Source organism: Dermatophagoides farinae, chromosome 1 (genome assembly GCF_024713945.1).
Source record: "Dermatophagoides farinae isolate YC_2012a chromosome 1, ASM2471394v1, whole genome shotgun sequence".
NCBI classification, from domain to species: domain Eukaryota; kingdom Metazoa; phylum Arthropoda; class Arachnida; order Sarcoptiformes; family Pyroglyphidae; genus Dermatophagoides; species Dermatophagoides farinae.
The window spans coordinates 4,102,194-4,130,158 of NC_134677.1; the positions used below are offsets into that span (position 1 = coordinate 4,102,194).

General features: G+C 30.6%; 5 protein-coding genes across 6 annotated transcripts; 3 read left to right on the forward strand and 2 right to left on the reverse strand.

Moving 5' to 3' along the window:
- Positions 1-26: 26 nt before the first annotated feature.
- On the reverse strand, positions 27-4,086 carry LOC124492122 (glutamate [NMDA] receptor subunit 1). The gene is made up of 6 exons (XM_047054925.2): positions 3,566-4,086; positions 3,208-3,516; positions 1,395-3,150; positions 1,214-1,336; positions 843-1,150; positions 27-781 (listed from the first exon to the last, which is right to left on the reverse strand). Exons 1-6 carry the CDS (start codon positions 3,758-3,760, stop codon positions 197-199), a joined length of 3,276 nt encoding a protein of 1,091 aa, XP_046910881.2. The 5' UTR covers positions 3,761-4,086; the 3' UTR covers positions 27-196.
- Positions 4,087-5,180: 1,094 nt separating this feature from the next.
- ringer (tubulin polymerization-promoting protein ringmaker) lies at positions 5,181-9,680 on the forward strand. The gene is made up of 4 exons (XM_047054949.2): positions 5,181-6,226; positions 8,603-8,973; positions 9,034-9,166; positions 9,255-9,680. Exons 2-4 carry the CDS (start codon positions 8,603-8,605, stop codon positions 9,417-9,419), a joined length of 669 nt encoding a protein of 222 aa, XP_046910905.2. The 5' UTR covers positions 5,181-6,226; the 3' UTR covers positions 9,420-9,680.
- Positions 9,681-9,799: 119 nt separating this feature from the next.
- Pi3K68D (phosphatidylinositol-4-phosphate 3-kinase catalytic subunit Pi3K68D) lies at positions 9,800-18,405 on the forward strand. Its single transcript, XM_047054909.2, has 10 exons — positions 9,800-10,211; positions 10,736-11,787; positions 11,871-12,036; positions 12,096-12,583; positions 12,653-12,907; positions 12,977-13,924; positions 13,976-14,312; positions 14,376-15,035; positions 15,091-18,077; positions 18,134-18,405. Exons 3-10 carry the CDS (start codon positions 12,027-12,029, stop codon positions 18,245-18,247), a joined length of 5,799 nt encoding a protein of 1,932 aa, XP_046910865.1. The 5' UTR covers positions 9,800-10,211; positions 10,736-11,787; positions 11,871-12,026; the 3' UTR covers positions 18,248-18,405.
- On the reverse strand, positions 18,304-19,579 carry LOC124492146 (uncharacterized). Its single transcript, XM_047054953.2, has 2 exons — positions 18,987-19,579; positions 18,304-18,733 (listed from the first exon to the last, which is right to left on the reverse strand). Exons 1-2 carry the CDS (start codon positions 19,249-19,251, stop codon positions 18,675-18,677), a joined length of 324 nt encoding a protein of 107 aa, XP_046910909.1. The 5' UTR covers positions 19,252-19,579; the 3' UTR covers positions 18,304-18,674.
- Positions 19,580-23,206: 3,627 nt separating this feature from the next.
- Positions 23,207-27,501, forward strand: LOC124492121 (uncharacterized). Of its 2 annotated transcripts, XM_075734939.1 has the most exons (7): positions 23,221-23,457; positions 23,511-24,171; positions 24,229-24,792; positions 24,884-25,247; positions 25,315-25,929; positions 25,999-26,464; positions 26,553-27,501. In XM_075734939.1, exons 1-7 carry the CDS (start codon positions 23,455-23,457, stop codon positions 27,408-27,410), a joined length of 3,531 nt encoding a protein of 1,176 aa, XP_075591054.1. In that variant the 5' UTR covers positions 23,221-23,454; the 3' UTR covers positions 27,411-27,501. The 2 variants fall into 2 exon arrangements, with proteins under 2 accessions (XP_046910879.2, XP_075591054.1); XM_047054923.2 differs by having other exon boundaries at positions 23,207-24,171.
- Positions 27,502-27,965: the final 464 nt, after the last annotated feature.

A 27,965-nucleotide genomic window follows, 5' to 3' on the forward strand; every position in this document is an offset into this window, starting at 1 on the left:
ATTATAACAAATTCACATTCGGAATTAATGAAATAGTTTTAGTCGTTTATTGTTGTATTGTATTGAACACAATTAGTCAAATTAAGCAATTATATTTACAATTGTTTGGAATAAAAACCAAAAATAAAAGAAGAGCAGAAATAAAATTACAATTTTTTCTTTGTTGTTGTTTGCAAACAAATTTAATTATATTATATTAGATTATATTTACAAAATTCGAACCATACTTTTCGGTGGTTCGTGCCGACGACAATGATGATGTGCGTTGTGAAAAATTAGGATCTTCGCCAGCACTTCCAGTATTATCACTAGTTTCATATGCTATAGAAAATTCACGGCGAAGTTTTGGTTTCGTATATATACGAGCACTTGCAACAGGATGTTGTTCCTGTTCGAACATTCGTCGGCTTGTTGTCAATGTTGGCGGTGGATGAGCTTGTTGAGCTGCTACCGATGATGGTAGAATAGAAGTATTTATGTGTTTCAATTCCAAATAGGTGGGCTTTGAAGGTCGACTGAATTCTCCATGACGAGAATCCGAATGTTTATCATTATAAAGATTATTGCATCTTTCCGATTGTTGTGATTGCTGTTGTTGCTGCAGATAATGCTGATGTCCATGTGGATCCGTTATTTCGATAGAGGATGAAGTTGAAAATCGTTCATCGCTTAAACTTTTCGAACTATGTCTTAGTTGTTGTCGACGTCGATGTAATACTTGCTGGTCACGATATCGTTGTTGGGCAGCCATTCTCAGTGACTCTTTTCGTAATTTACGTTTCTTAATATAATAAGAAAAAGAATATATCTGAATTATCGGAATGGAATGATAAAAAAAATACCTGAACCATTTCTTTCCATCGATCTAATGCATTACGAGCCAATTCCATTCGCTTCTGTTTACGAGTTTGATGTTGTTTGTAAAAAATTTCAAACATAATCAAACCAACACCTCCAAGTATACCCGTGGCGACCAGTATGAACACCCCAGCCATGTTTTTAAGGCCTAAAGTGGGAGGAAAATGCTCTGTTCTGATGGAACAGACTTGTTCATTCAATAGGATCCATTTTTGATCCAAATCTTCCATGAAACCACTTTCGTGCATGCCCAACAAAGCTAGAGATACCTTATCTTTCCAATAGATTTTATCTGATGAGGTTTGCAAAGTTAAAAAATCATAAACCAATTAGATGAACTCGAAAAGAACTCTACCTTTTGGAAGACCAATAGCATAACCAGATCGACCGAAATGTTCACCAGAAATGATCAACTCACAATCATTGGCAGCTTCATATTCAAGACGAGCGCTATCCCAAATAAATGCACTTAATGTACCTACAGATAAAATTGAAATTTATAAAAAATGACAACTTTTTAGAAACAGTTTACTAACCAGATTTGACAGCGGCGATCGCATCCTCAACATTATTGAAAAATATTTCAGACATTCTTTGATGCATTAATTTTAGTTCTACTTGACGTTTAAAATAATTATCGATAGCACTATTGCGAACTGTTGAATAATTGAAACCATCAGGAGGTGTTCGAAGTCTTGGATCATTGATGCCGCTCAATGCTGTTTGGGGTCGATCCAACACAAGAAAGGCAGCTAGGTTAGCAGTGTATGATGCGACAATTATCATGGCAAAGCCAGCCCAAACCATGCCAAGGACACGTCCACTAAAACTTCGTGGCGTTCCTTCGCCGATTCCTGAATTGAATAGTACACCCCATGCAAACCAAATAGCACTTGATAGATTGAGAGCATCTTCCTCTGTGATTGTTTCACAATTAGGCAATTTATAACGTCCGAATGGACTGAATCGATCTAAAAGGTAAAGTGCTAATGCAACCACATGAACGGCAACAAAAACGGAAACCCATAGGCTGTTCTGAAATGGCTGCAAAAAAGACGTTAATGGATGACCAAGACGATGAATGGCTTGTTGTTTTTGTAGGATGGTTATGCCTTGATATTTAAATGGCTTTGTGAAATCGATGGCTAATGAACGTTCCGGTGTGATTGTTAATGCAGCAACCACCATATCTGCCCGATCATAATAAAGTTCGCCCAATAAACCGGTCCATTCATGGTGACCAGTTTTATCATTGAATCTATACGATCCATAAAAGCCATCTTCTACTTGATGCAATGTGTAAGTAAAATTTAATTGTGCAGCCAATTGTATCAATAAATCAATGCAATAACCTTCACAACAAAAGGTTTCCTGATAATATAGACCAGTTTTTCCATTTTTCTTACGAATAGGACATGGAACTTGTCCAGCACTGCAACCTTTGTGCTCATTCACGGGCAATACCCATACAAAAGGAATCTCTGCCAATGTAGCAATACGCAAATGTGCGGGCGTCGAATAGCTGATTGGTTTTTCAGTCTTATTACCTGGCCAAACGATTTTCTTTTCATCAATATCTATGGTCATTTTCATAGCACTTTGATTATAATAATATTGTCCGACATTGACCAATCGATTGTTTGAAGTTCTATTCGGGTTGGTATTTGGTTGTTGATTCCAAATCTCATAATGACCATTCAAACGATCACCATGTTCATCGAAGCTTATTTTGCCAGTCTTTCCAAAAATGATTGTTTGACCGCGTAAGAAATCATAGAATAAATCCCCATCTGTCCATCGGGAGCGTCCAATATTACGACAATCACCAGGTGGCATTGTGAGATTAGCATTGATTTTACTGCGCATTTCTTTTATTGCATTTGATATCACATAAACGCTATCAATTATATGCGATTGGATATTACTTTGATCTTTGTATCGAATTCCCAAGAAGCCAATGGGTAGATTTGGCGCATACAATGCTTGTTCGGAAACTATCCATATGTTGTCAGCTCCTGTAATGTTTAACCCTATTATTTCTGAAAACACTTTTTCAGCATTGTAGTCATCAACGTAGAGAACATTTATTCGACATGATGAATTCCGTTCTTTGATCGCTTCCAAATCGGGTCGAAGAATTGGCCTGGAAAAATCATATTCAATAATCGATTCTATTTCAAGATTGTTGATATCGGCTAATGTAATAAACTGTGTTTTTATATCGCGACCATTGATCGAATCCGATACGATGAAATGAGCACATTCAAAATCAAGATGAGTGAGCAATCGCATCTAAAAAATTAATATCAAGTTATATCAAAATTATCGAATAACAATTGGAATTCGTACCCAAACGTCGGCCTGATTCGAATAAGTTGGTGTGGTTCGCATATACGATCCATAAAGACTTTTATCTGAGAATAGACATTCTCGATTGGCTAGGCCAATAGTCGGAATATTATGTAATGATGATGTGAATGTAATGGCATTCGATGGAACCGTATCATCAATGATTATGGCATAAATCTCGAAAGGCATCAGATTATGGCATAAATTTCTGGTATCATCAATTGGATTTGTTTGTTTAAGTATACTGTGGCCATGGAGCGATACGCCATACGGTAAAATATCACCTTCATAATTTATATCCTCGATGATCTATGAAGATCGGATTAAACAATCGTTAAAACATTTGAAACTGTTTTACCTTTTGAAATTGAACAACTTGCTCAGCAGAACTGAGTACGGCTCCAATATGATATTGTCGCTGTGCATCAACAACTGTCGACGATTTTCGTTGATCCAGATTCAAAAATAATAAATAGATGACCAAACATAAAGATGATGATAATTGTTGGAAGAAATTTGATGTAAGGCAAATTTTAAAAAATTTTATAATCATTTTGAACTAATTATTGGATTTTTGTTTTTTTCTAATGAAAAGTGATTAAAAAAAATATTCTGAACAACAATCATGTATACGATGATCATCATCATCAAAAAATTGATGAAGTCATTGATTATTATCAGGACATTTCAACAAATCATCTCCACAAATTCGATCAATAGCGATCGTGATCGATAAGGCAACAGTCGAAAGCCCAAATTTGAAAATTAAACGATTGAGTTTTTAATTAATTAATTAATCGATTAATAGTTTAAATTATTTTCATAATTTATTGAAATTCTATGAGTCAAATATATGATTCAATCAATGTTAAAGCGAATGAGCATGAATTCTGTTTACAATGAATATTATATAAGTATATATATGTGTGTGTGTGTGTGTTTCATTTGAGCTCATCCTTCGTCCTGTTATTATTCGGTTATTTTAGTTGACTAGATTGCTCTTGGAACCATTTACTACTGCTACAACTAACAATTCAATAGTATATGTATTCCGAAAAAATGTGCCAAGACGTTAGATGCTAGAACATAGCGAAATCGAACCATTGAAAAAATCCTATTCACCCATTATTCTTGATTGCACAGATGCTTCTGCTTTTTGATCAAATTAAAAGGTGCTATATATGAGAAATAATGTAAGCTTATTTAAACGCGCGCCAAATAAACATTATGCAATGGCAAACAATCATGAACATAATCGTAAAGCACAAAACATTAGATTCATAAATCATAACCACAATGAAATTTATATATTCATCTTAGATATATAAAATCAAGAATCCAGATGTAAAACTTACGTATCATTTATTTTAAATCATTCTCTTGTTATAGCAAAGTTTTTAGACAATTTATTATAAACATTGAATTGTTTGAAAAGTTTGTATTTGATTGATGTAGAAATATATCGTATTCAGTAGACGATGAAATCTTTTAAAACATTCTGAATTTAAAAAAAAATTTTTTACATTCTTAAGCTATATGATTCGAATTTCATTCATTGAATTTAAGCAAACGTGAAAAAATTATTATATAAATTAATCTGATAACTGATTGATAAATGTAAAATTGATTTTTATCGATTGATTGAATGTTAATAAACAAAAAAAATTCTCATTGTCATTGATAATTTATTAGTAACAATTGATAAATGTAGATGTTTGGCATTGATTTTGGAAATGACAATATTTATCAATGTATGTTTTGTTAAAAATGATCACCAATCACTGTGGTAACAGATATAAAAGCCTTTGTTTTTTACATACATAATGGCTATTTTTATGATTGTTTAGTCAAATCAAACAGTGATATCTTAGATAAGACAGAATGAAAAAAAAATTTAATCATAGATGGAGGAAATTGGTGTGATTCAAAACTAGTCCAAAGTATTCTATAGATCAGTTTCTTTTATAGTATTTTTATTTATAACTTATTAACTCATCATTGAATTTGGCGCAATTTTTACGTCATCGTTCACAAATAAATTCTAGTGAGAGAGTAGATGTGAAAAAAATTCATGTTGACCTAGAGCCCTGAAACATCTAATATATCTATGGATATATAACAAACCGAAATTCCATATAATTGACGGCGACGCTGTAACGATCACCACGACGTCATTGTTGTTGTTATTCCTTCTAAAAAAATGTTTATCCTAACTTGAACTGGGACATTATCTGGGAATTCCCCAAGAATAAACATCCATTGAACCTAAATTTCAGAATTATATCACTCATACGCACACGCTCACGCACAAACTTACCTTAAGTCATAGCAAAATTTCAACCAATCTTTTTTTTGACCAATTCATCGTCATAAATTCATACTAGTATGTGAAAAACTAATAAGCATCAATTTCCATTGTCAGTGACTTTTTTGTTATCATAATACATTGCCATAAAAAGGTAAATAATCATATCAACAATAATCAACACATTTGACAGGAAGCAAAAAAAACTGTTTTCTGTAGGTGAGAAATGAGTTATTTGTTTCAGTTATTAAAAATTTGTGAGAACTTATAATCCGTGTGTAAATTTGCAAATGTACATCTGTAAAATGTAGGCGAAAAATCCATAAGCCACATAATAAAACAGATTTTTTCGACTAAAACTTTTTTTTTCTTTATATGCATAAAAATTTGATCTGTAATGAATCATGATTTTTTTTTCATTATCTCCACATTTGAGATATCATCATAATCTAAAAACAAAGTTTTTAAAAAAGACGATAAATCCACTTGATTGATAATCCGTGATTTTCATCAAATCATAATAACGACTATTATTGTTAGTTATATTCTATTTTACATCTCACTAATTTTGTGTGTTTGTGTGTGTTTTTTTTTTTGTACATCAAGCTATAAAACTTGGATTTTTTTTGAATCTTATTCGATTTACATTAAATATTCATTGATTTTTTTTTTGAATTTCTTCCTGTGACTGAGAAAAAAATATTTTTTGCAAATGTAAGTTAAATGTATTCAAATGTATTTTGTGACTTTTTTCCTTAAAATTTTTTTCGAAATGACGTGTATCATCAAATTATTCTATTTCATTTACTTTTGTATTATTTTTTTTTTCGTCTGTTGAAACAATTTAACTGCATATTAAATGCAACTAGGCTAATGACCATTAACATTATGATTTTCGAATGAAAATGGTCAATTCAATCTATTCATCATCATTTCATAATAGCAATATGGTCATTTATTATCAACTGAAAATAATTAACCTAAATTATTCTACAAAAGTTCGGACAATGTCATTGTTGTGATCTATGAGTTAAATTCTTGTTCACGACATGTTGTATTCCACCATGCTGGATAAATGTTATTATTATTATTATTATTTTATCCAGTGAAAATTTCACTTGTTTATTGCAAGATACAGTTATGTTTCAGTTTCATTTGATATAACCAATTAAATTAATTACAAACCAAAAAAATGTCGCTAATGAATGAATGAATGAACGAATGAACATATTCAAACACTCGATAAACTTGGTCATTTTGAAGATTTTATCTTCAATATTACAATTGCTGAATGAAGAAAAGAAAGAATGAAATTATTCATTTTCATTAACATTTTCTGTTTGATTGTTTATTGAATGATTCATGCACGCATGACTGTCAATTGGACACAATTTAATATTCGTCAAAAAAAACATAGAACAATTAATTAGGATGTCCAAATAAGACAAATAATTGTTATTTGAATCCATCAAATATAGCCATTCGTCAGCGATACGGTTTTCGTTCGAATAATTGAATTTTTTTTGTTGTTGTTGTTGTGTATGTCATGTTGAACAACACCTGTTGTTCTGATCAACAATGGACAATGTCCATTTGGCTCGATCAAAATTCATAGATTTGACAATCAGAAAAAAAAACAAAACAACAACAATAATCACGAATTTTTTCATGAATATCCGAATGATTAATTGTTTATATTGAAGTTATTATGTGCCGGGAATTTTCATCATTTATAAAATTTATTTCACGTGATTATAGTGCGACAAATTGAAATTTATTCTTTCGAATCCAAATGTAAGTTTTATTTATTTTTTTCATAGTGAAAATTCTAAGAAAAGTTTTCAATAGAGAAATGTCTATTTAGATAAAATTGTTTTTTCATTAATACATTATTTTTATATTCTCTCTTGTGTGTTACAATGAATGAATGTATTCTAAATCATTTTGGATGAATATTTTTTTTTTTTTTTTGACTGATTGAATGTAGGCTCTAGGCTTTAGGCCTGAATAAAAAAAAATAATTACTTAATTTTTTTTCCTTTTTATACTCGATTTCTGAATGTGATGTATGAAAAAGGTAAATTTTCAAATTCATCATCATCATTTGGAGCCCAAAGATATTTATGATACGTCAACTTTATGAGTTTTCTTTAATAATAAAAACTAAAAAAAAAATTATTTCTTTATAAATGATGATGAATCAACCAAAATGTGTGTTTATATGAATTATGTATGTCATCATCATCATCATCATAATTTGCATAACTATCATATTTATCAATTGGACTTGTTGTTCAACTATTAATAGCATTTCAAAAAAAAAAAAAAAAATAAATGTAGCCAAACGAACCGATTCGAATTTCATTGCCCCTTTTTTTCCTATTATTGTGTGTGACTATTGTTCAAATTTCCAACACTTTTTACGACAATAATAATCTCATCGTTATTATTAGAAATAAATTTGGTTGATAAATAAAAAGAAAAATACTTCTTAAATTACTGGTGTTCATAACTGTTTTTTTTTTCTTTTGTCTTACGTCTTCATTTGGATGATTCTTTCAACCGACTACGTACTACCCATCCAAATATTATCTAACCAATTAATCAACCAATCAACAACATGATAGAGTTCACTTTTTTTAGATGAATAAATATTTGTATTTTCATTGGTCTCTTTTTTGTGTTTAATGAATGAACGAATATTTTTTTTCAACACATAGCATAGTAATCAAAGATAGCTTGTATATTGTAAATGAATTTTTTTTTCTCCTGTTCATTTCAATGGAGAGAAGAAAAAAAATGACTGTAAAGGAGGTACGACAACGACAAACAAGAATGGCGACAACAATCTCATATTACCTAAGACAATCGTTAGCACCATCATCATTATCATGTTTGATTGTCGAATATTATCATCGATCATTCATTTCTCATATAATATTGAATCTTATTAATTATATTGTGAATTTTATCATCGCCATCATTGCATTCATCATAAATCGATCGTTTTATTGCATTATTAATCATAATAATAACGATAACAATAATAATAATAATAATAAAATGTGTCTAATTGAAACATATTTACAGATGGCACAGATTGATGCCCAAATCAAACAGCAAAACGGTTCGGTTGAAGCCATATTGGATCTGAGTAATAAAGATGAAAAATCCCAAAAAGAAATTCAAACTATTACCGATCGTATGGAAAAACAAAATCTAAATGATCATAATGATGATAATGTTGAAAATTCAAATAAAACTCCGACGGAATCATCATCTAATGAATCATTTGTCCAATTGTTCAAAATGTTTGCCAAATTTGGTGATTGTAAATCAACTGGCGAAACGATTACATTATCCAACAGTGATAAATGGTTTAAACAGGCCAAAATTATTGATCCATCAAATCGAACAATTACGACCACCGATACTGGAATCTATTTCAAACAGGTTTCCAAGTAAGTTTGTGAATTTTTTTTTATTGATTAAAATTACTATGATTAATTATATGAAAATAGAACCAAGAAGACATTGAATTTCAAAGAATATAATTTATTTTTGGAAAAATTGGCTACCGTCAAAAAAATTGATTTAGCAGAATTAAAGAACAAACTTCAACAAAGTGGACCACCAGCTACAAATAAAACAACTGTAAGGTTTTTTTTTTTGCATTTTCTTTTTTGTTATTAGAATGCCAATTTTTAATTCCATTTATCAATAATAATAATAACAAATGTAGACCGCTGTAACTAGTGGTGCAATCGGTCGACTAACTGATCATACCAAATATACTGGTTCACATAAACAACGATTTGATGAATCGGGCAAAGGACGTGGAAAAGCTGGTCGTGTAGACATAACTCCCAATACTGGCTATGTATCTGGATTCAAATCGACTACTTGAAAACAATGACTGGATGAATTTTTTTTCCTTATGATTATTTTCTTTTTAATCACTTATCCGTATAGTTTATTGCGATTATTTGTATTTGGTTTAAATGATATGATATAATTTATGTCAGATCTAATATGCATCATATATCAATATAAAAATGTTAACTTTATTCATATTCACAATAACAGATATGAAAACGCCCATTTTTATCCTTATGTATCATTATACAAATAATAATAATATTAAACAGAATGATTTTAATGTTTAAAACTGAAAATTTGAAAGAATTTATATGAAGATAGTTTATGAAAAAAAAAATTTCGAATCAAATTTCAACGCGGAACTGCCATCTATGCTCCAAGAATGTTATTACTTGATTGAGTATCAATTGTCGATGCGTCATAACACACAATGTTTTATTTGGTAATCAAGAATGAATTCAATTTTTTATGATAACAACAAACCAATTAATGGGTGGAAAAGATGCAATATTTTTCCCCAGCATCGTATGTTTTAATCGACGACAGAATATTGCATCATCAATCGAAATGATTTAACGTCGTAAAAAAGTTTCCACTCTCTATTGCAAACATATATTCAAACATGGTTATATTGCTTGTAATTTCGAAAATTTTTTTGTTTCTCAAATCATGATCAATCGATAATCGATGGTTTAATAACCACATTCAACCCACTCACCTAGATTCTTCAATACTGGTTGTTGACTCATCCTTCGTATGAATAACCTATCTAAATTTTCAAAAAAATCACCTATGTTAAACTATCCATAAATCGAATCTTGTAAGTTTAAAAATTGAATGATCTTTACGTGGTAAACATTATTTTTTTTATGAATGGAATCACTATTTCATTGTTTCATTCAATGAGTATCTTTCAAAAAAGATTCACACCTATTAGACCTTGAAGGTGGCTATTATAAACTATTATTGATACTGAATTTCAAATCGATTCTCTCGTTTGCATTGTAACGGACTATTGCCGTTGTGTGGCAACAAGCAAAACCGTGGTGTGAAAAAAAAATTTATTGCTAAAATAGAGTTCATTTTATCTAATGTTGAAACCGGACTTGACATGCATAAAATCCATTCAGAGTTAATGAGTTAACTATAGTTGACAAAATAATAATGAAATGAAGCTATTGCAAATGCAAAAAACTAATAGTTCTCGGTTTTATAATTCATGCTAATTTAACATTCTGAAAAACCTGTTCCAAACAATCACACATTGAAATTTGCAACCGTTTTAATACAAATTCATTTTTTTGTTAAATCTTTTTCTCACTTTTTATATTTTTCTATTATCAGGAATCATCATCGTTTCGATTCAACGACCATACTGTTAAAATAAAATCCACTGATTGGTAACCATGATTATTGGTATCAGTGATATCGATATTTTCTTCTTTTACATGTTTGTATCACAGTTGTTGTCATAATGATAAAGGTGATATAATATGAAAAATAGCATTTTTCTCTCCAATCGTGTAAAAAAATGAAATAAATTTCACCACGAAAGACAGCAATTTGTAGTCAACAACTACAAAATAATAATAATAATTATTATTATTGTACTAATAAAACAAGAAAAAACTACGACGGAAAAAAAATAATTGGCCAATCGACGTCATTTTTTTTCATTTTGTTTGCAAATCTATTTTATAATCGACGATTTATCACATGTTATTGGAATTGTCCCGAATCGACCATATGTCATCGTTCATCATAAAACGCGAAAATTTCCAATTTTTCTAATTCATTGAAAATCTTCATACCAGTTGTCGTCGTCATTGTTTTTTTTCAATTCAACTTGCAAATTTTATATGCTCCAATTCATTGAATCGTCAAAGTCGCCACCACTACCACCACAACCACGTTGCATATAACCTAAATTCAATGAGTCATTGTCGTCATGTCAATAATGATGGTCGATAATTTTTGCAACAAGTTTTTTTCAAAATAAAGTCAGCGACCGAACATTAAATGGACATAATAATAATAATAACCTCTCGACTACAGACAAACTAGATTAATTAATTATTCTAATTCTAATTGTGATTATATCAACCCAAATCATAAACTGGCAAGCAACAAAAAAAGTAATTTATTTTGAACTCCCCTCTAAGCTTTACCAAAACGATTATTTTGCATTCTCAATGTCATTTGTTAAACGTTGAATGAAACAAAGAAAATATTAAAAGCAGGAAACAATTGTCGTCAAATGCGTTGATTTATCATTATTGATTCAATCTATATCATCAACAAATTATAATGTTCGAGTGAATTTTCATCTGAACTTGTAGCCGTCCTCCTCACCATTTGCCGGTTTAGTTTTTACATTCAACAAGTGTACTCTATTGGTTTGTTTACAATTTTATCCTATTTCGTTTTGCCTTTTTTTTATTCTAAGACATACATTAATTTAATATCATCATTATAATAGATATATCTATATATCAACTGTTTGTCATATAATTTCAGATAGACTTTTGTTTGATTTCAAAGTCAAACTGAATTTAAAAGTGTCTATATATTTTTACAATCTATTCAACAAAATCAATTGAAAATTATCTGTGATAAATTCTTGATGTGAAAAATTATGGATAAAGGTATGTATTTTTTTATGATAATTCTATCAATAATGATATTATTATATTATTTATTTTAGAACCACAATTACCACCCCGTCCAACCGATTCATCGATACAAGATTCAAAAAATGCCTTCATGACATGGGGCCGCTTAACTAGTTTCGATGCTGAACTTTGGGATTATGTTCCTCCCGTTCCTAAAGATAACGGTCGATTTGACATCCATCAACAACATTCATCCTCAGATGATCAATTTGATGATAATCATAGGAATAATATTTTATATGATTTTGGGAAATCATCTCAACTATCTGTAAATAATCAACCTATATTACAAAGGCCAAATCATTTGTTTAAAAGTAAAAAAATATCCGCTTCAAGTGACCAGCTTTCACCTAGCTCCTCGAACCGGACAAGACATTTTATAGATTGGCATTCATCGATCGATCAGAATGGAAATCGAAACGATGATAATGACAATGATCAAAATTCTAAAAGTTACAAGGAAAAAATAATGGAACTTTTTAAAGTTTCACCTAATCATAATGAACGAAGTAATTCTTTGGTGTGTATTATTATAGACAAAAATGGTTGACCATGTTGCAATTTACTAATAATTTATTATTCTATATAGATTACTAATACATTGCCGAATCCTAATGATTTTAATTTTCATCTAAATCCCTTATATTATAATAGTAATGTTAGATGCTTTAACAATAATAAAAACAACAGCAACGATCACGACAAAAATGAATATGCCAAACTTTATTGGCCATTGTCAAGAACTGTCACATATCCTGCAACATTTTCATCTAGTCTGCCTGGTGTTTCACCACTATCACCAATGGCTAATCCATTTTACATGAACATACCTTCTCATTCTCAGGTTTGGATTTTTGAAATAAAATATGCTTTTTTCTTATGATTTATTTTCAAACGGCTTACTCCTCATCAGTGTCATTCAACGATGTCATCATCGAATCAAAATCTACATCTTTTCCCTCCCGAACAAGTTATGAATCTTCAATTAATTGATAAAATCAATTCGACAAAAATTCAAACAGAAACAGATGAAAAAATAAACAAATCATCATCATTCGAGAATAAAATTCTTGTTCCCGATGTATTGACACCAACCTCAGTCTATCCTATTACGCCAGAAGATCCTAAGCAAATTATTGATTTATTTGATCCATTAGCTGAAAGAATTCCATTAGTTCCAAATGAACCTCAAGTCCATTCATCACCAGAACATTTAAATAATGTTAGAGGGGATTTGAGAGATTCGGCTGCTTTAAAAGAAGATATTATCAATAACAATAATAGTAAAGAAAATACGTTACCCATCAATAAATATAAAAGCAAGCCTGATCAAAACAGTTTCTGTGAAAGCAAAACACAGTCTATTTTCGAATCCTTCATAGTTGAACCACGTAAAACTTTATTTAACAAAGAAATGACTGAATTCTGTGAACATTTAAAATCTCTTTATATGACCTGTTTTACTAACAAAACTACAAGCTCTTGTGATGTAAATTCTGGTCTAGTTTTTTCGCCACAAATTATGGTCGACAATTTCCAACGACAATCCAGTAGTCAATCTGATAAATTATATTTCTATGGAATTTCTAATCCAAATGATTCATTGGCTGGTATAGATTTAAGTCAAATTTCTGTTGAAAACGATAATGATGAGAATTTGATTATCATTGATGTTCGTTTTAGTTCATTGGTTTATTTTAAAATTACCAACAAAATACCGAACAAATCGAATGTTGTTTCTAGTGTAAAAATGATAGATTCAAATTATCTTTGGTTTTCGATGAAATTTCCTGCCGATTATAATAAAACTGTTGATGTGATCATTTCTCATGTTGTTCATAACGTTGCAGAAAAAGAAAAGGTACTTATAATCTCGATGTTTGTTGTTTTTAGCTAAATTTTCACTCTATAGGACAACATTGATGATTTTTTGCTCAAATTGAACGGTGTTAATGAATTTCTTCAATCTGATTCCTCCTTATCATCATATGTTCATGTTCAAAATTGTAAAATAAACAACAAAGACGTCGTATTGGAATTGGTGGATCAAACGGCAGCCGATTTTTGGCGTCCATTTTTGCGTTGTGAATCAGATACAAAAAATCTTATGAATAATTTGAATTATCAACAAATTATACCGAAACAATTCGTGAATAATTTTCAAGGTTTCAGCCATGAACAGCTCAATATATTAATTGATGATCTTAATTATTCATATACGACTTTTCTCTCGGCTATTATGGAATCATGTAAGCTTCAACCATGTTTCAATCTAAATCTTTGATAATCACTAATTTTTGAAACTTTTTTAGTTGAGAATGAAAAACTATTCCATGAAATTCTGGAGAAAATTTCCACTTTACAACGATTTTTATCAAACATGGAAACGAGTGATTTAATCTTGGCTATCGAAAAATTAGAATCTAATATTCGTGAAATTGTAACATATTGCCGTGGTGGCAGTGTCGATAATAATATCGATACTGATAAGATTCGGAAGAAATTTGAAGATGAATATCTCAATATTGTACAAATATTCGTAAAATACATACGAATGTATTCAAATACTTTTCCGGTAAATTTTCGGCTGCTTAAAATTCCCAATAAAGTACAAAAAGCGATGAGTTTTGATGATGATCAGAATGAGAAAAAATTTGTAACCTTAAAAAGAAGACGACGAATAGAAATCTCTCAATTAATGGATTTATTAACCATACATTTAGACATTTGTACACAAGTCCCAGATAAATGGTCGGCAATGTATCATAATTATGCTATAATGGTTAATATTTTTCATGGATACAACCTGATTAAATCGATGATCACTGACCGAACTAAAATTCAACATGCGAAATCTCGATACAAACGATTGACGTTCAATCAATGCATTGATTTTGGCATACCAATCTCAATGTTGCCCCGTGAATCTAGAGTTGAATTAATTTTGATTGGATTTAGAGCCAAATCTGAAGGTTTGAAAATTGAATGTGATTTAATGAAAGATTTCTTATATTTTGTAATTTGTAGTCGATGCTTTGGCAACAACATTTTTATATCTTTACGATATTGATGAAATATTTCAAAATGGATTTCATCTTTTGCCATGGACGGAACTGAAATCTCCTTTTACCTTTCCTCCAATTTCAATGGAATTTGATTTACCTGATAAATCGGCTACATTACGTGAATTTTTAGAAAATAATTATCTTGCCTCTTATAATCTTGATCCGGATACCATGATGATTGTCATACGTGTATCACCAACATTAACCACAAATAGTGATTATTATTTTCCGGAAATTAAGACGAAAGAATTGTCCATTTCTATGAATTCTGTAATACCGAAGATAGAAAATTCATATTCAGGAGATTCGTTATATGGTTTTCATGGATGCAATACAAATCGACTCACAAGTAATGTGGTTAAGATATTACAAAAAAATCCAATTGAACAAATTACAAGTAATGAACGTGATATTATATGGAAACAAAGGAAAACTTTGAGAGAATTTCCTGGATTAATATTGAAACTGATGAAATCACCTCCCAGTTGGTCATGTCATGATTTGCCCGCTATCTATGAATTGCTTAAAGGATTTGATCAAGGGCATTATGGAAATGTATTTCGAACGAAAATAGAAGTCCTTCAATTGCTCAGTATGGATTATCCGGATAAATTTGTTCGGCGTACAGTGGTAAAATGGCTCAATTCTATTTCAGTGGATGAACTTTGTGATTATCTTCCACAACTGGTACAATCTTTACGATTCGAAACATCGATCGATTGTCATCTTATTTGGTCTTTATTAGAATTTTCTCTGATGTCAGCACGATTCTGTCATTATTTTTATTGGCAACTAAAATCATGCCTGAATGATAATACTTTCGGCATTCGTTGTCAAATCTATCTGAATGCTTTACTCACTCTATGTGGTGAACGAACTCGTGATCAATTCCTTGGACAAGATAAAATTTGTGAGGAATTTTCAACCATTTCAGCTGAAATAAAACAAGCATCTAAAGAATCGCGAACTAATATCCTACGTCAACGTTTGGAAAAAATCAATGAAGATCTTAAATCAAATCCAACTTCTCTTCCATTGTCGCCATCATTATTTGTCAATGGACTTTCCATAGATCGATGTTCATACTTCAACTCCAATTCTTTACCACTTAAATTAGTGTTTGATGGGGCACCGCCTTATCGTATCAAGTCTAGTTTTGACGATTATCCCGTCCATACAATCACAACGTTAGCCGAATCATCAACGCAATCAAAATTGACTGACATTTACAAAAGTAAACATTGGTGGCATAAAATCATTTTCAAATGTGGTGATGATCTTCGAAAAGATATGCTGGTTATGCAAATCATTTCAATCATAAATCGTGTTTGGCTTCGTTCTGGATTGAATCTTCGATTAATAATTTTTAGCGTCTTGAATTCTTCTCATTGCACTGGTATGATTGAAATGGTCACTCATGCATCTACTCTTCGAGAAATTCAACAAGAACATGGATTGACCGGAAATTTCAAACATCACACCATCGCCACCTGGTTAAAACGTTATAATACAAATGAGTTTCATTATAAAGTTGCTATCGAAAATTTTATCCATTCCTGTGCCGGTTATGTGGTCATCACATATCTTCTCGGCATTTGTGATCGACACAATGATAATATTATGGTCACAACATCAGGGAATCTTTTCCATATTGATTTTGGTAAATTTTTTGGGGATGCTCAAATGATGGCCGGTATTAAACGGGATCGGGTCCCGTTTGTATTCACCGCCGATATGGCATTCGTCATCAATGAAGGTGGACGGCCATCTAAGAATTATCAATTCTTTGTCGATCTTTGTTGTCGTTGTTTTATTCTGGTCAGACAAAATGGAGATTTTCTACTTTCCCTAATGGCGATGATGATTCGTTCCGGTATTGATTACGTGACTCCCGATGCTATTCAATATTTTCATAAAGCATTGATGCCCAATCTAATTGAATCACAAGCAAAAGTGGAATTTAACAAATTAATAGAAAAAGCACTTGGATCATTTTCCACACAATTGAACTTTTTTCTTCATAGTATTGCTCAATCGATTTCAAGTAGTGGGAATAATAGTGGTAGTACTGGTTCATTAGATGATCGAAAATCATCTTATCTTGGTCCATTATCATCCGAATCATTAATGAACGACTCGACAAACAATTTTGTCAAAATATCCGAATCAGATGAAATGTCAAATATGGAAGACAATATTTCGGATTCATGTCAGTTTTCATTCACAAAATGTCGTTTTACCGAAGCACTTGATGGCCATATAACACAATTGGAGATTGTAAATTTCAAGTCTTTCACACCAGAAAAAAGTGATAAAATATATTTTTATAAGATCAAAGTTGATCGACTTAATTATCCAGAAAATTTTGTTTACCGAAATTTTAAAGAATTTTTTGAATTATATGAAAAGTTATCGCGAACATTTCCATTGGCTAAATTTCATACATTGAAGCGATCACCAATGATGAATCGTGCAAGTCGCCAGCAAATCGCATCACTTCGGACACGTGAATTGAAATTATTCCTTAAAGATCTCATGAGCATGGCTTCGGAAATTTCCCATTCAGATATGGTATATACATTCTTTCATCCTATTCTACGTGATCAACAATTTTTCGATCTTGAAAGTTTGAATTTTGCCGATAATCTTTCAACAGCCCTTACTATTTCCGATTATCAATCTCAGATCACATTGAGACGGCAACCAAAAATCAAACTTGATCTTAGCTATCGTGATGATGCACTACATGTAGTGGTTATTCATGTGAGAAATCTGGATAATGATCGTTTAACACCGCCCGATTCCTATGTAAAACTATATCTACGACCAGATCCGAATAAAATGACAAAAAGAAAATCCAAAACAATGTACAAGAATGCACATCCAACATTCATGGAACCATTTGAATATAAATATCGATTGGATTTTATAATTTCAAAAACACTTGAGGTAAGATTTTATTTAATTTAAAAAATAAAGATTTTGATTTTTTTTCCTATACTTAGGTTTCAATTTGGGAATCTGATATGACTGGTAATAAACGTTTGGGCCAGGTGGAAATACCACTAAGTCAGATCGATTTTTTCACCAAAAATGAACGCTGGTATAATCTGCAATGAATTTTCTTCAATTATTCACTTTTTTCCAATTATTTCATTACATATTTCATCAATTCTTTGTTCTTTTTCATCCAATGAATTATATTTTATTCATTTATTTATATATAAAAATTGTATCGAAATACTACACAAAATAAAATGACATGATTCTTGATCAATAATACTCTACAATAAAATGCATTCATTCCATACATCGATTCAAAATCGAATATAAATTAGATAGAAAGGCACGTGCCTTTGAATTACGAATTATGTTATCCATCGTGATGTGTGATAAAGTTTTCTATGAATAAGATGCCAAGCCATTATTACTGGATCAAAGATGAATGATGAAATGAAACGATGATTGGCATTGTGCTCATTATTTTTCATATGTTTCGATAAGATGTTGATGTTGATGATGATGATGATTAGTGAATTCTATCAACTAATCGACATAACGTTTCCGTCGACGACGTTGACCTTCCAATACAAATCGATGTGCCTCTATAAAAGAAAAAAGAAATTGTTCAATGAAAAACATTTCGTTTTTTTGCTTTCAATGAGAAAAAGTGTAATTGATTTTTTCATTTAGAAGCTAGAAAAATATACTATAATTAGGTCGAATTTTCCCGAATTAATTTTGTCACGTTTTCAAATGAAATGAAATAAAAACATTTAGGCATTGATTGTCGGTTCAGTTATTTTTTATACTTTAAATGGTCGAATCAATTCAAACAACAATGGAAAAAGATCTTACCAATGACCACATTTGTACCATTCGTACAGCTGCGGTAACAACGATAACTACATTGTCCATGAAAACATCCAATCAATCTTGTTCGGGCACATCCTGAACATTCAAAACTTGGATCTGTAGTTGATTTAACTCGATATGCTTCGACGGTCATAATCGAATTGAACAATCTTGGCGATGTGTCATCATTGTGATATTCATTTCTATAACTAATAACCAAAATGGTCAATAATAATGACAGAACAAATAACTTTCGTATTAAAATCATGATTATAATGACGATAACTTTTTTCTTCAATCATATATGATGATGATGAAAGAAAATGACCACAAAAGCAAAAGCTCGATTGATTGATTTATATCAATATTTTAATAAATAAATAGCTTGATGGTTTGCGACATGTATCGATTGACGATTGGATTTGATAGAATTGTATTACAGTAAACAACATGCGACCATTTTGGATATTAATGATTTTTTTGTTAACATATTCGATTCTTTAACAAAGGCAGCATTATTTATCATATCATGAGATTTTATTTTTTCTTTTTTTTCTGTAATATTGTTTATTTTAACTTTTTGTGTGTGTGTGTGTGTGTGTGTGCATCCTTTCATCATCATCATATTTCCGTATCTATTAGATTGAGTGTTGTTGTTGTTGTTATTGTTGTTATTATTGTTTACACCCACAATTAGCCTCCATAATTGAATAGAATGATGATGGATGCAATTCAACGAACCAAGTTGATATAAACCAAAAAAATGGAAATTTGATTGGCCATGATGTTATTATCATCGATGAAAGTGGTAAAATCAGAACAAATAAACATATGCCATAAGTTATCGTTACCAGTATTGCAAAAATGGTACAATCACTGTTTGATATCGAATGATAGGCAATTATCATAACATCGTTGCAAACATACACAAATATACACGATTGAAGGTCAATTCCCTGGGATATTTTGTTTATAATTTTTTTTTGTTGATGCTAATGAAGTTCATTTTTGAATGAAAAATTTACACTTTTTAGGTTTGAAAATTTTACCTTCATTTTTGTGAAATAACTAAATATAATTTAGAACACATGAAATAAGGAACGAATAAAAAAATGACATTCTTATTTGATTTGTCCAAAATGAATTCGGGCTTCAAATACAAACGAAGAAGAGAAGAAAAAAATGAATGAAAAACGATCACCACACTATTATCATAGCCATCTTCATTATCGAGAGTTGTAATTAACTTAATTAACCAATGAATAAATAAATAGGCTGTTCTTATTCGGGTTCTGTTTAGTTTTGTGTGTTCTATTTAAAATAAAAAAGTGTTTTCCTTCATTTTTTTTTTATCTCTATCGTTCTCTTTATTGTAACATAAATTTCGTTTTTTTTTCTTTTCTTTCTTGTCAATTCAGAACCTTGATCTTAATTTTTGATCTTACATTTATTTTTATTAGTTCGTTTGTCGAACGTTCTGTACCAAAGTATTGAAAAGAAAGGGAATAAATGCCGTTGATTCATTGATCTTCATTTATTCTTATTGACAGTGATTAAGTGTGTGTGTCTGTGTGTGTATTTTGTGCTGTTTTTTCATCGTTATGATGTAAATTATGATCACGGATCATCAATGTACGTTTCGATATGTGTTTAGTTTTCCATGATTCGATTTCAATCATCCCTACAGAATTAAAGTAGAATAAAGAAAAAATATCTAAAGAAACTGAGAACACCGCCAATCATCATCATAATAATAATTTCAAGTCATGTACCGATTTGTTGGCAAAATTTTTTCCATCATAAAAATCAAATGCACATCATTATCATCATTGTCTGTAATCATTACTATATTGATGAGCAACATGATTGTACAATTAACAGTTTCATCATCAAAACATGATGTCGAAGATTTTATTGATGTATTATCTGCAACAAATTCACCAGTATTCCATCAGTCATCAAATTCATTTTGTTGCTGGAACCAGTATTCGAAAATAATGGAAAAAAATGAAAATTTTGATCATGATGCTGGTGGCAATAATGATGATGGCAATACATTTGAATCATTATTTTCAAATTATTTACTTAAAATTGATTCCAATAATATGGTTGATTCAAATAATGAAAATAATGGTGGTGAAAATCAAAGTTGGCCATTATCATCATCGGATAGCTTGTTGAAAAATAATGAGTACATCTCATTACCAATCGATGCAAATCTATTACTTCCTTTAGGGAAATCAGAATTATCAACAGCGATTGGTAGAAAACAATCGATTTCAATTATCAAACCATCATTTCAACGAATTAGGAAACCTCAACGAAGATTTTTAATGCTTCCATTTCGACGTTTGATGCTTGCCTATATTGCACCACGAATTCTTCGTTTTCAAATGTCAATGTTAGTTAGCTCTCTAATTGGAGAATTATCTCGCAAAATCATTGATCCATTAATTAATTTTTCATCCTCTGGTCCAAATCAATCGGGATTCATTTCAACCACCAGTGGCAGCAGTCAAGATAATTTGAATAATGTTATGGCAAAGTCATTATCAAAACAATCACCATCAACAATGATATCGATGGATCAACTTAAACAAATTCAACATTTAGCATCAATAATACAACCACAGGAAACAAATGCACGGGCCATTATCGTTGATCCGGATAAAGTTACTGAACATCAGCCAACACGCATGATGAGTACAATGAAAGCTGCTGATTTGATAAAAAACAAGCCAACAAAACTATATGATCATTCAATTCCATTAGCATTGAATTTTTTATCTAAAACCAATAGAATACCTCGAAAAATATCGAAACTATCGAGAATTCGATTCAATACCGATGAAGCCTCAAGTATTAACAATGAAAACAAAAACAAAAAGAAAAAACAATACAAACAACAAGATTTTGTCGATCAAAATCACAATGAAAAGGATTATTACCATTATAATAATGATTCGATTCAATCTTTCAAAAATAATCCCCATAATCTAGATCAATATAATAATAATAATAATGTTGATGAAGATAATAACAGCGGTGAACACGATAATGATGAATATGAAAATGCGAAAAAGAGGAAAAAAAGGGCGATATTAAGATATAGCTATAGTATTCATGATTCTAATATTCAAATCAAGCATAAAATTATACCATCATCTTGAAATCAAAAAAGACTATTCAATAAAGTAACATCCAAGATTTAATGTATACATGTAATGTAATGTATTTGTGGATCATAAAAGTGTGACCAACATCAAACTTATTATTATTATTATTAGGTATTCAATAAAGTTGTTATATAATTTTTATCTTTCTTTTCTAGGCCATCGAACATTGGAATAGTGATATTTTACTATAATTTTCAATACATTCAATTTCAAATCGATAGAAAATTCAATAGCTTGTCTTTAATTTTTTTTTTTTAATTAGGTTTTTTAATATTCACTTTTGAATTTTAATTGATAAAAAATAAGTTTCATGGTTAAATTTATAATCATAGACATGTGTGTTTATTATTCACTTTAGATTGTTAGATGTAAAGGGTGGTAATTTTTTCATTTATAATTATTATTGTGTATGATTTTGAAATTTTTTTTCTGTATCCCAAAGATAAGGATTCTAATAATTGTGAATGAATCATCATTAACACAAACGTATTCTAAATTGCACTTTTTTTCATTTAGGTTTTTTTTCTCATTCTACTTGAATCTACTGTTTGATTTTTTTTTGAAAAAATGTAATTATTTTCGATTTTGTTTCGTTTGCTTTTGTTGTTTTTAAGTGCCTATCAATTTTTTTTCAATTTATAGTAATAAATGAAAATAAAGATAATTCAATTCTTTTATATATGACGTAATTTTGTTTGTTTGTTTGTTTGTTTCATTGATCCTGATGGATCATGATAATAGACAAAAGTTTAGTCATCAAATGATAATAACTATGACGGTGGATCATGATGATGATCATGAGTGGTAGTGGTGACGAATTGATTCAAAGCATACAGCGGAAATCATGTATTATCATGAACAAAAATAAATTTCACTTTTCATACATAACAAACACATACAATCATGCCATACTTCCGCTTCGATAAAAATGTTTTGTTCATATTTGACATTAATAATTTTCCATTGAAATTTTTTTTAGTAGTGGCACTCTATTGACGACATTTGATTTGGCTAATGGCAACTATCAGGGAAATCCAATTGTCGCATGATCATCATCATTCATTTAATTATAATCATTGTTTTCTAAGCATTAATTTATTTATTAACATTAAACGTTAATAATGAATCTTTTGGTTAATTGTTATTCATAAGATATTATGATCAAAATAAGATGGATCAGCAGAATCATTTGGCATTCAGTAATCCAATTTATGGTGAAATAAGTTATCGTCCAATACCGAAACCGAGATTAAGTAAAAAGAAATCTAATCAAGTAAAAAAACAACAAAATTCTGATGGTAATGATAATCATGAATGTTTTAATGATAATAATTCTTCACCTTTACAAAAGCAACAACAACAACAACAACAACAACAACAATCATCACATGATAATCAACATCGTTCATCATCATTATGTTTAAGCGATATTCGTATGACACAATTGCTTGATGAAATCAATTCACTAACCGATTCATTGCAGAAGAATTTTTCTTCATTACCTGAAAATGTTGATATCAATAATAATAATAATAATCATAAATCAAATGAAAAAACAAAAGCGGCAACAACAACAGCAACAACACATGATGAAGTACAAAGACGTACAATAATTAAACGGAAAAAGATTCCCGTCCGAAGTGATTTATTCAACATATCATTCAATAATGATGATAATGTTAATAGTTTAGATGACAATACTGAAACGAATCACCTCCCATCAACGTCCACATCAACTAATGATGTGTTGAATTCAAAGAAAGATAAACCAATAACAAGCAGTGGGGATTCTGGTGTTTTTCTAATGGCATCACAAAAATCTGTTTTTGATAATGATGGGGATGGTAATCGAGAAAATTCCGATTTAAGCATGAAGAATAAATCAGAAATTGATGAAATTCCAACTACAAGTAAAGAAGCAATTAAATCTGATAATAAAACGATTGTCAACACCAAACAAATAGCCAATGATGAGCCGCCAAAATTACCACCACGTAAACCATCTAGATCAGGTAGGAATTTTTTATGTTTTGTTTATTTGAAAATTTAAATTAAAATTTCACATCAAGATGTAATTCCTACCGGAATGGATAGAGTTGAAACAAATAATGAGCGATTAGAGATTGAACATTTACATAATGATACATTATCATTACAACGTAGTGGATACCTATGGAAAACTGGACCAAATTATAAAAGTTTCAAAAACAGATGGTGTGTACTTTACCGTCATAGCCAGAATTATTTTGATGCCAATTTATCATATTATTTTAATCGATCATCAATGTCGGCTTCGTTGAGTGGTAAAATTTTATTAGCCGAAATTGAATTCATTTCAATAACAGAAACAATTCCGGTAAAAACGCGTTTGCCAAAAATTGAAAAGCCAGCAAGTAATCTTCGTTCATCAAAATCATTAATTGAATATATGAATAGTAATAACCACAATAATAATATTGCTGATAACAATGATCTGGGAAATGGTGGAAATCATTCGTTATGTTTCTTTGAAATCGGTGTCAAAACCAGACAAGGTCGAATCTATTTATTTGCTGCACGATCCGATACTGATCGTCAACAATGGATACATGCATTCGTTCAGGCAACGACTTTACATGCATTCAAAAATAAAGGTACATTAATATATTTATTTATTTATATTTATATATATTTATTATATTGTTTGAAATGAGTTTTTCATAATAAAATCAACACATTTCGTAGAAATTTATCATTGTGGATTTGTAAAAGCAAAATTCACCATAACAGCTGAATGGCAAATTTGTTTTGCACTACTTACAACCGATAGATTTTTCTACGTATTCGAATTGGGACAGAATAGTTCAACAATACCGACATTAGAATGTGAACGATATCATATATTTAATCTGAGAAAAACGGTTCGGCTTAGCAGAATGGATGAGAAAAGTTCGATGAACGATGAAATTGGCAGTCAAATTAATCGTAAAAATAGTGATTCGTCTAGAGAATGTTGTGCTATTGATTGTAAATATGGATTCAGTCTAACACAAAACGGAGGTCACGTCGTATATCTCGTAAGCTCATTCGAATCTCATATTAATCTCTGGTAATATGATGATAAATATTCTCATGTCTTTGACATTTGATAGAAATTTTCTCTCTTGAATTAATAGGTATCGATCCATATGGAGATTTTGGTTAGTTCCTCGACAGCCACCAGAGAAATTAATTCTAGAAGAACAATATCTAACAAAAGATGACGTGCCGATAGCAATCGACAAGTGCCTAAAGTTTCTCGACACATTTAACCAAACTGGCCTAAATCTTTTTGGTCCCATGCAGGATTCCATACATGAACATACAGCAATCACGATTCAGAATTCATCGCCTAATGAAAAGCCAAATGAGCCAATTTCACGGAATCGCCTGCCAGGTTATTTAGCTACAACCCCAATGCTGGCCGATATGGACTTATGGACACAACAGAATATTCTTACTCAACTTCGATTCGACTCATGGAATATACATTTGTTACCACAAAAATATAATGCTTGTCAGATAAGCCAACTAATGTTGCTTTATCTACGATCTATGAACGAATGTCTATTCACTGAAGCATTGCTGCCATATTGGATAAAATTGTGGAAAACAATAAACAAAATAGACGAATCCGATAATTCCGATTCGGATTCAATTGACTCTAAAAATGAACAAATAAAACGTCTGTTGAAATTTATGCCACCGGTTAACTATGCTCTACTCAGACGTTTCATCATTTATCTCGCCAAGTAAGTAATCGATCAATTTGATTTTCAAGAATCATTTATTTTCTTTCTATTTCAAATAATTTACTATAGCGCAATACACAATAATGAAGAATATTCTCTGTCGACTTCATTATGCAAAACACTATTTTTTTCTAAACCGAATAAGACACCCATCTCGGTGTCGGTTGCACGATCAATAATGATGGCATTGATTCAGAATCATGTATGGTTATTCGATGTGACCAAGGAGGAATTGGAAAAAGAATTGCATATCAAACGTGTGGTCAATCTAATCATTAGCCAGAATCGTAAACAAAGTGCGAAAAAACAATCTGGGCAGAAAATGAAAATAAATCGAATGAATAATTTTATTGGTGGCGAACATATGATAGCAATTGCTAATAAAGGCTATCATGGTGATGATAGGACAAGAGTGAATTCATTGATCATCGGCATTAAAGTGACAGCATGGCCGGATAATAAGCAAATTAATGTAAATGTGCATATAAATCGTAGCACTACAGCGAATGAAATATTTGAGATGATTCTGGAAAAAGTAAGCTTCATTTATAAAGCAAGAGTTACACCTCATGTGAAATTGATCAATATAACAATCTATATAATTTATATCATATGATATTAAGGTAAAACTTGATGATAATGAAGAAATTCTGAATAGCTATTCAGTGTTTGAAGTAATTTGCAATCGTCGTCTTGAACGCATCATAATGGGTAAAGAAAAGATTTTGCCTTTAATACTTTGCTGGTCAAATTGGCCATCACATTGGTCTATGGATGCTTGTATTGAAATAAAGCCAACGGAACGATTGCTGAGGGGTCAGCCGGACCATAAAATGAACAAGTTACCAAATTTAAAAGTCATTCAATTTGAAAATGAATCATTGAATGTAACGCCAATCATGTTAATGTCAGTGATACGATATTGCGGACAAAGTGATACACGTTCGGTCAAACATGTATTGGCCGAATTTTCATCATCACAATTGTTTCTATATTGTAAAGAAACACATCATTTATTAAGCCAATATGAACTGGATGAAATCTATTGGTACGTTGGTATCGAATCTGGAAATGTATTCCAGAATGCTACACCAATTAAATGCCAGACAATTGTAGCAGATCCGGATGAAGCGACTGCATTGGTAGTTTCAAGTGGTTCAAATTCAAATATGAGTGGATCTACCAAATCTGCCGGATCTACAAAGGCAATCCGCCGTCATCAACAACCACATTCATCGACGGTAGCTAGTGTCAGTAATCAAATACCAACAGTCCCAACCACATTAGTTGAATGCCAAATAACTAGTACTAATAGTATACCCGCCTTAACATTCATCGAACGACATCGAATTAAATCCCGACAAAGTCATGAACGTCGTAATTTTGGACAAACATTGGTATTTAATAGCTGGATCGAGTTGGATCAATGGATTAAAGGATTGTTAGAAGCAAGTTTACATAGAGAATTGTTTGAAATTTAAATTTTTTTCAAACAGAATAAAGATGGCAACAATAATTCTGTTATGTAAATCGAATTTTATAAAAGAATTTGAATAAAAAGAATTTTTTTCGTGAAATTCCGTCAATCTGATCAAAAACTTTTCATTGTTCAGGTATATCAATTATATTCTATATAATATAGAATTGTAAATTTTTCTTACTCTAATAGGCGTACCAAACATATGAACTTCTTCATACCATTTTTGTTTGTCTTGTTTCAAAACCAGGAAAAGATGCTTGAATCGAAATCATTTTGTTTGATGGCCAAATGGTACTGTTGGGATTAATTATGTATTACCATTTTTCATGTCATACCATTATTATTATTATTATTTTTCAGTCATAATTTTCAACAAATATTTTCTTTCATTATAATATTGATTTGTTGGATGTCTCAAATGAATTACTTATATGCATTCTCAACATAAGAAACAAAAACCAATTCGTATTTGCAATTTTCTTTAGTTGTTTTTTTCTGTTTTGTATAGCTGATTTTAGCAACAATCAATTGATTTATTAATGATAAATTTTCATTC

What these genes read in the sequence shown, in the direction of transcription:
- LOC124492122 (XM_047054925.2), bottom strand. Translation starts at nt 3,760, where the DNA reads ATGATTATAAAATTTTTTAAAATTTGCCTTACATCAAATTTCTTCCAA. An exon ending in AAGTTGTTCAATTTCAAAAG is followed by an intron (nt 3,517 to 3,565) that starts GTAAAACAGTTT and finishes CGATCTTCATAG; the next exon opens with ATCATCGAGGATATAAATTA. An exon ending in CGAATCAGGCCGACGTTTGG is followed by an intron (nt 3,151 to 3,207) that starts GTACGAATTCCA and finishes TTAATTTTTTAG; the next exon opens with ATGCGATTGCTCACTCATCT.
- ringer (XM_047054949.2), top strand. Translation starts at nt 8,603, where the DNA reads ATGGCACAGATTGATGCCCAAATCAAACAGCAAAACGGTTCGGTTGAA. An exon ending in TATTTCAAACAGGTTTCCAA is followed by an intron (nt 8,974 to 9,033) that starts GTAAGTTTGTGA and finishes ATATGAAAATAG; the next exon opens with AACCAAGAAGACATTGAATT. An exon ending in CAGCTACAAATAAAACAACT is followed by an intron (nt 9,167 to 9,254) that starts GTAAGGTTTTTT and finishes TAACAAATGTAG; the next exon opens with ACCGCTGTAACTAGTGGTGC.
- Pi3K68D (XM_047054909.2), top strand. An exon ending in ACATACCTTCTCATTCTCAG is followed by an intron (nt 12,908 to 12,976) that starts GTTTGGATTTTT and finishes ACTCCTCATCAG; the next exon opens with TGTCATTCAACGATGTCATC. An exon ending in TAATTTCAAAAACACTTGAG is followed by an intron (nt 18,078 to 18,133) that starts GTAAGATTTTAT and finishes TCCTATACTTAG; the next exon opens with GTTTCAATTTGGGAATCTGA.
- LOC124492146 (XM_047054953.2), bottom strand. Translation starts at nt 19,251, where the DNA reads ATGATTTTAATACGAAAGTTATTTGTTCTGTCATTATTATTGACCATT. An exon ending in TGGTACAAATGTGGTCATTG is followed by an intron (nt 18,734 to 18,986) that starts GTAAGATCTTTT and finishes TTTCTTTTATAG; the next exon opens with AGGCACATCGATTTGTATTG.
- LOC124492121 (XM_047054923.2), top strand. Translation starts at nt 23,331, where the DNA reads ATGGATCAGCAGAATCATTTGGCATTCAGTAATCCAATTTATGGTGAA. An exon ending in ACGTAAACCATCTAGATCAG is followed by an intron (nt 24,172 to 24,228) that starts GTAGGAATTTTT and finishes TTTCACATCAAG; the next exon opens with ATGTAATTCCTACCGGAATG. An exon ending in ACATGCATTCAAAAATAAAG is followed by an intron (nt 24,793 to 24,883) that starts GTACATTAATAT and finishes CACATTTCGTAG; the next exon opens with AAATTTATCATTGTGGATTT.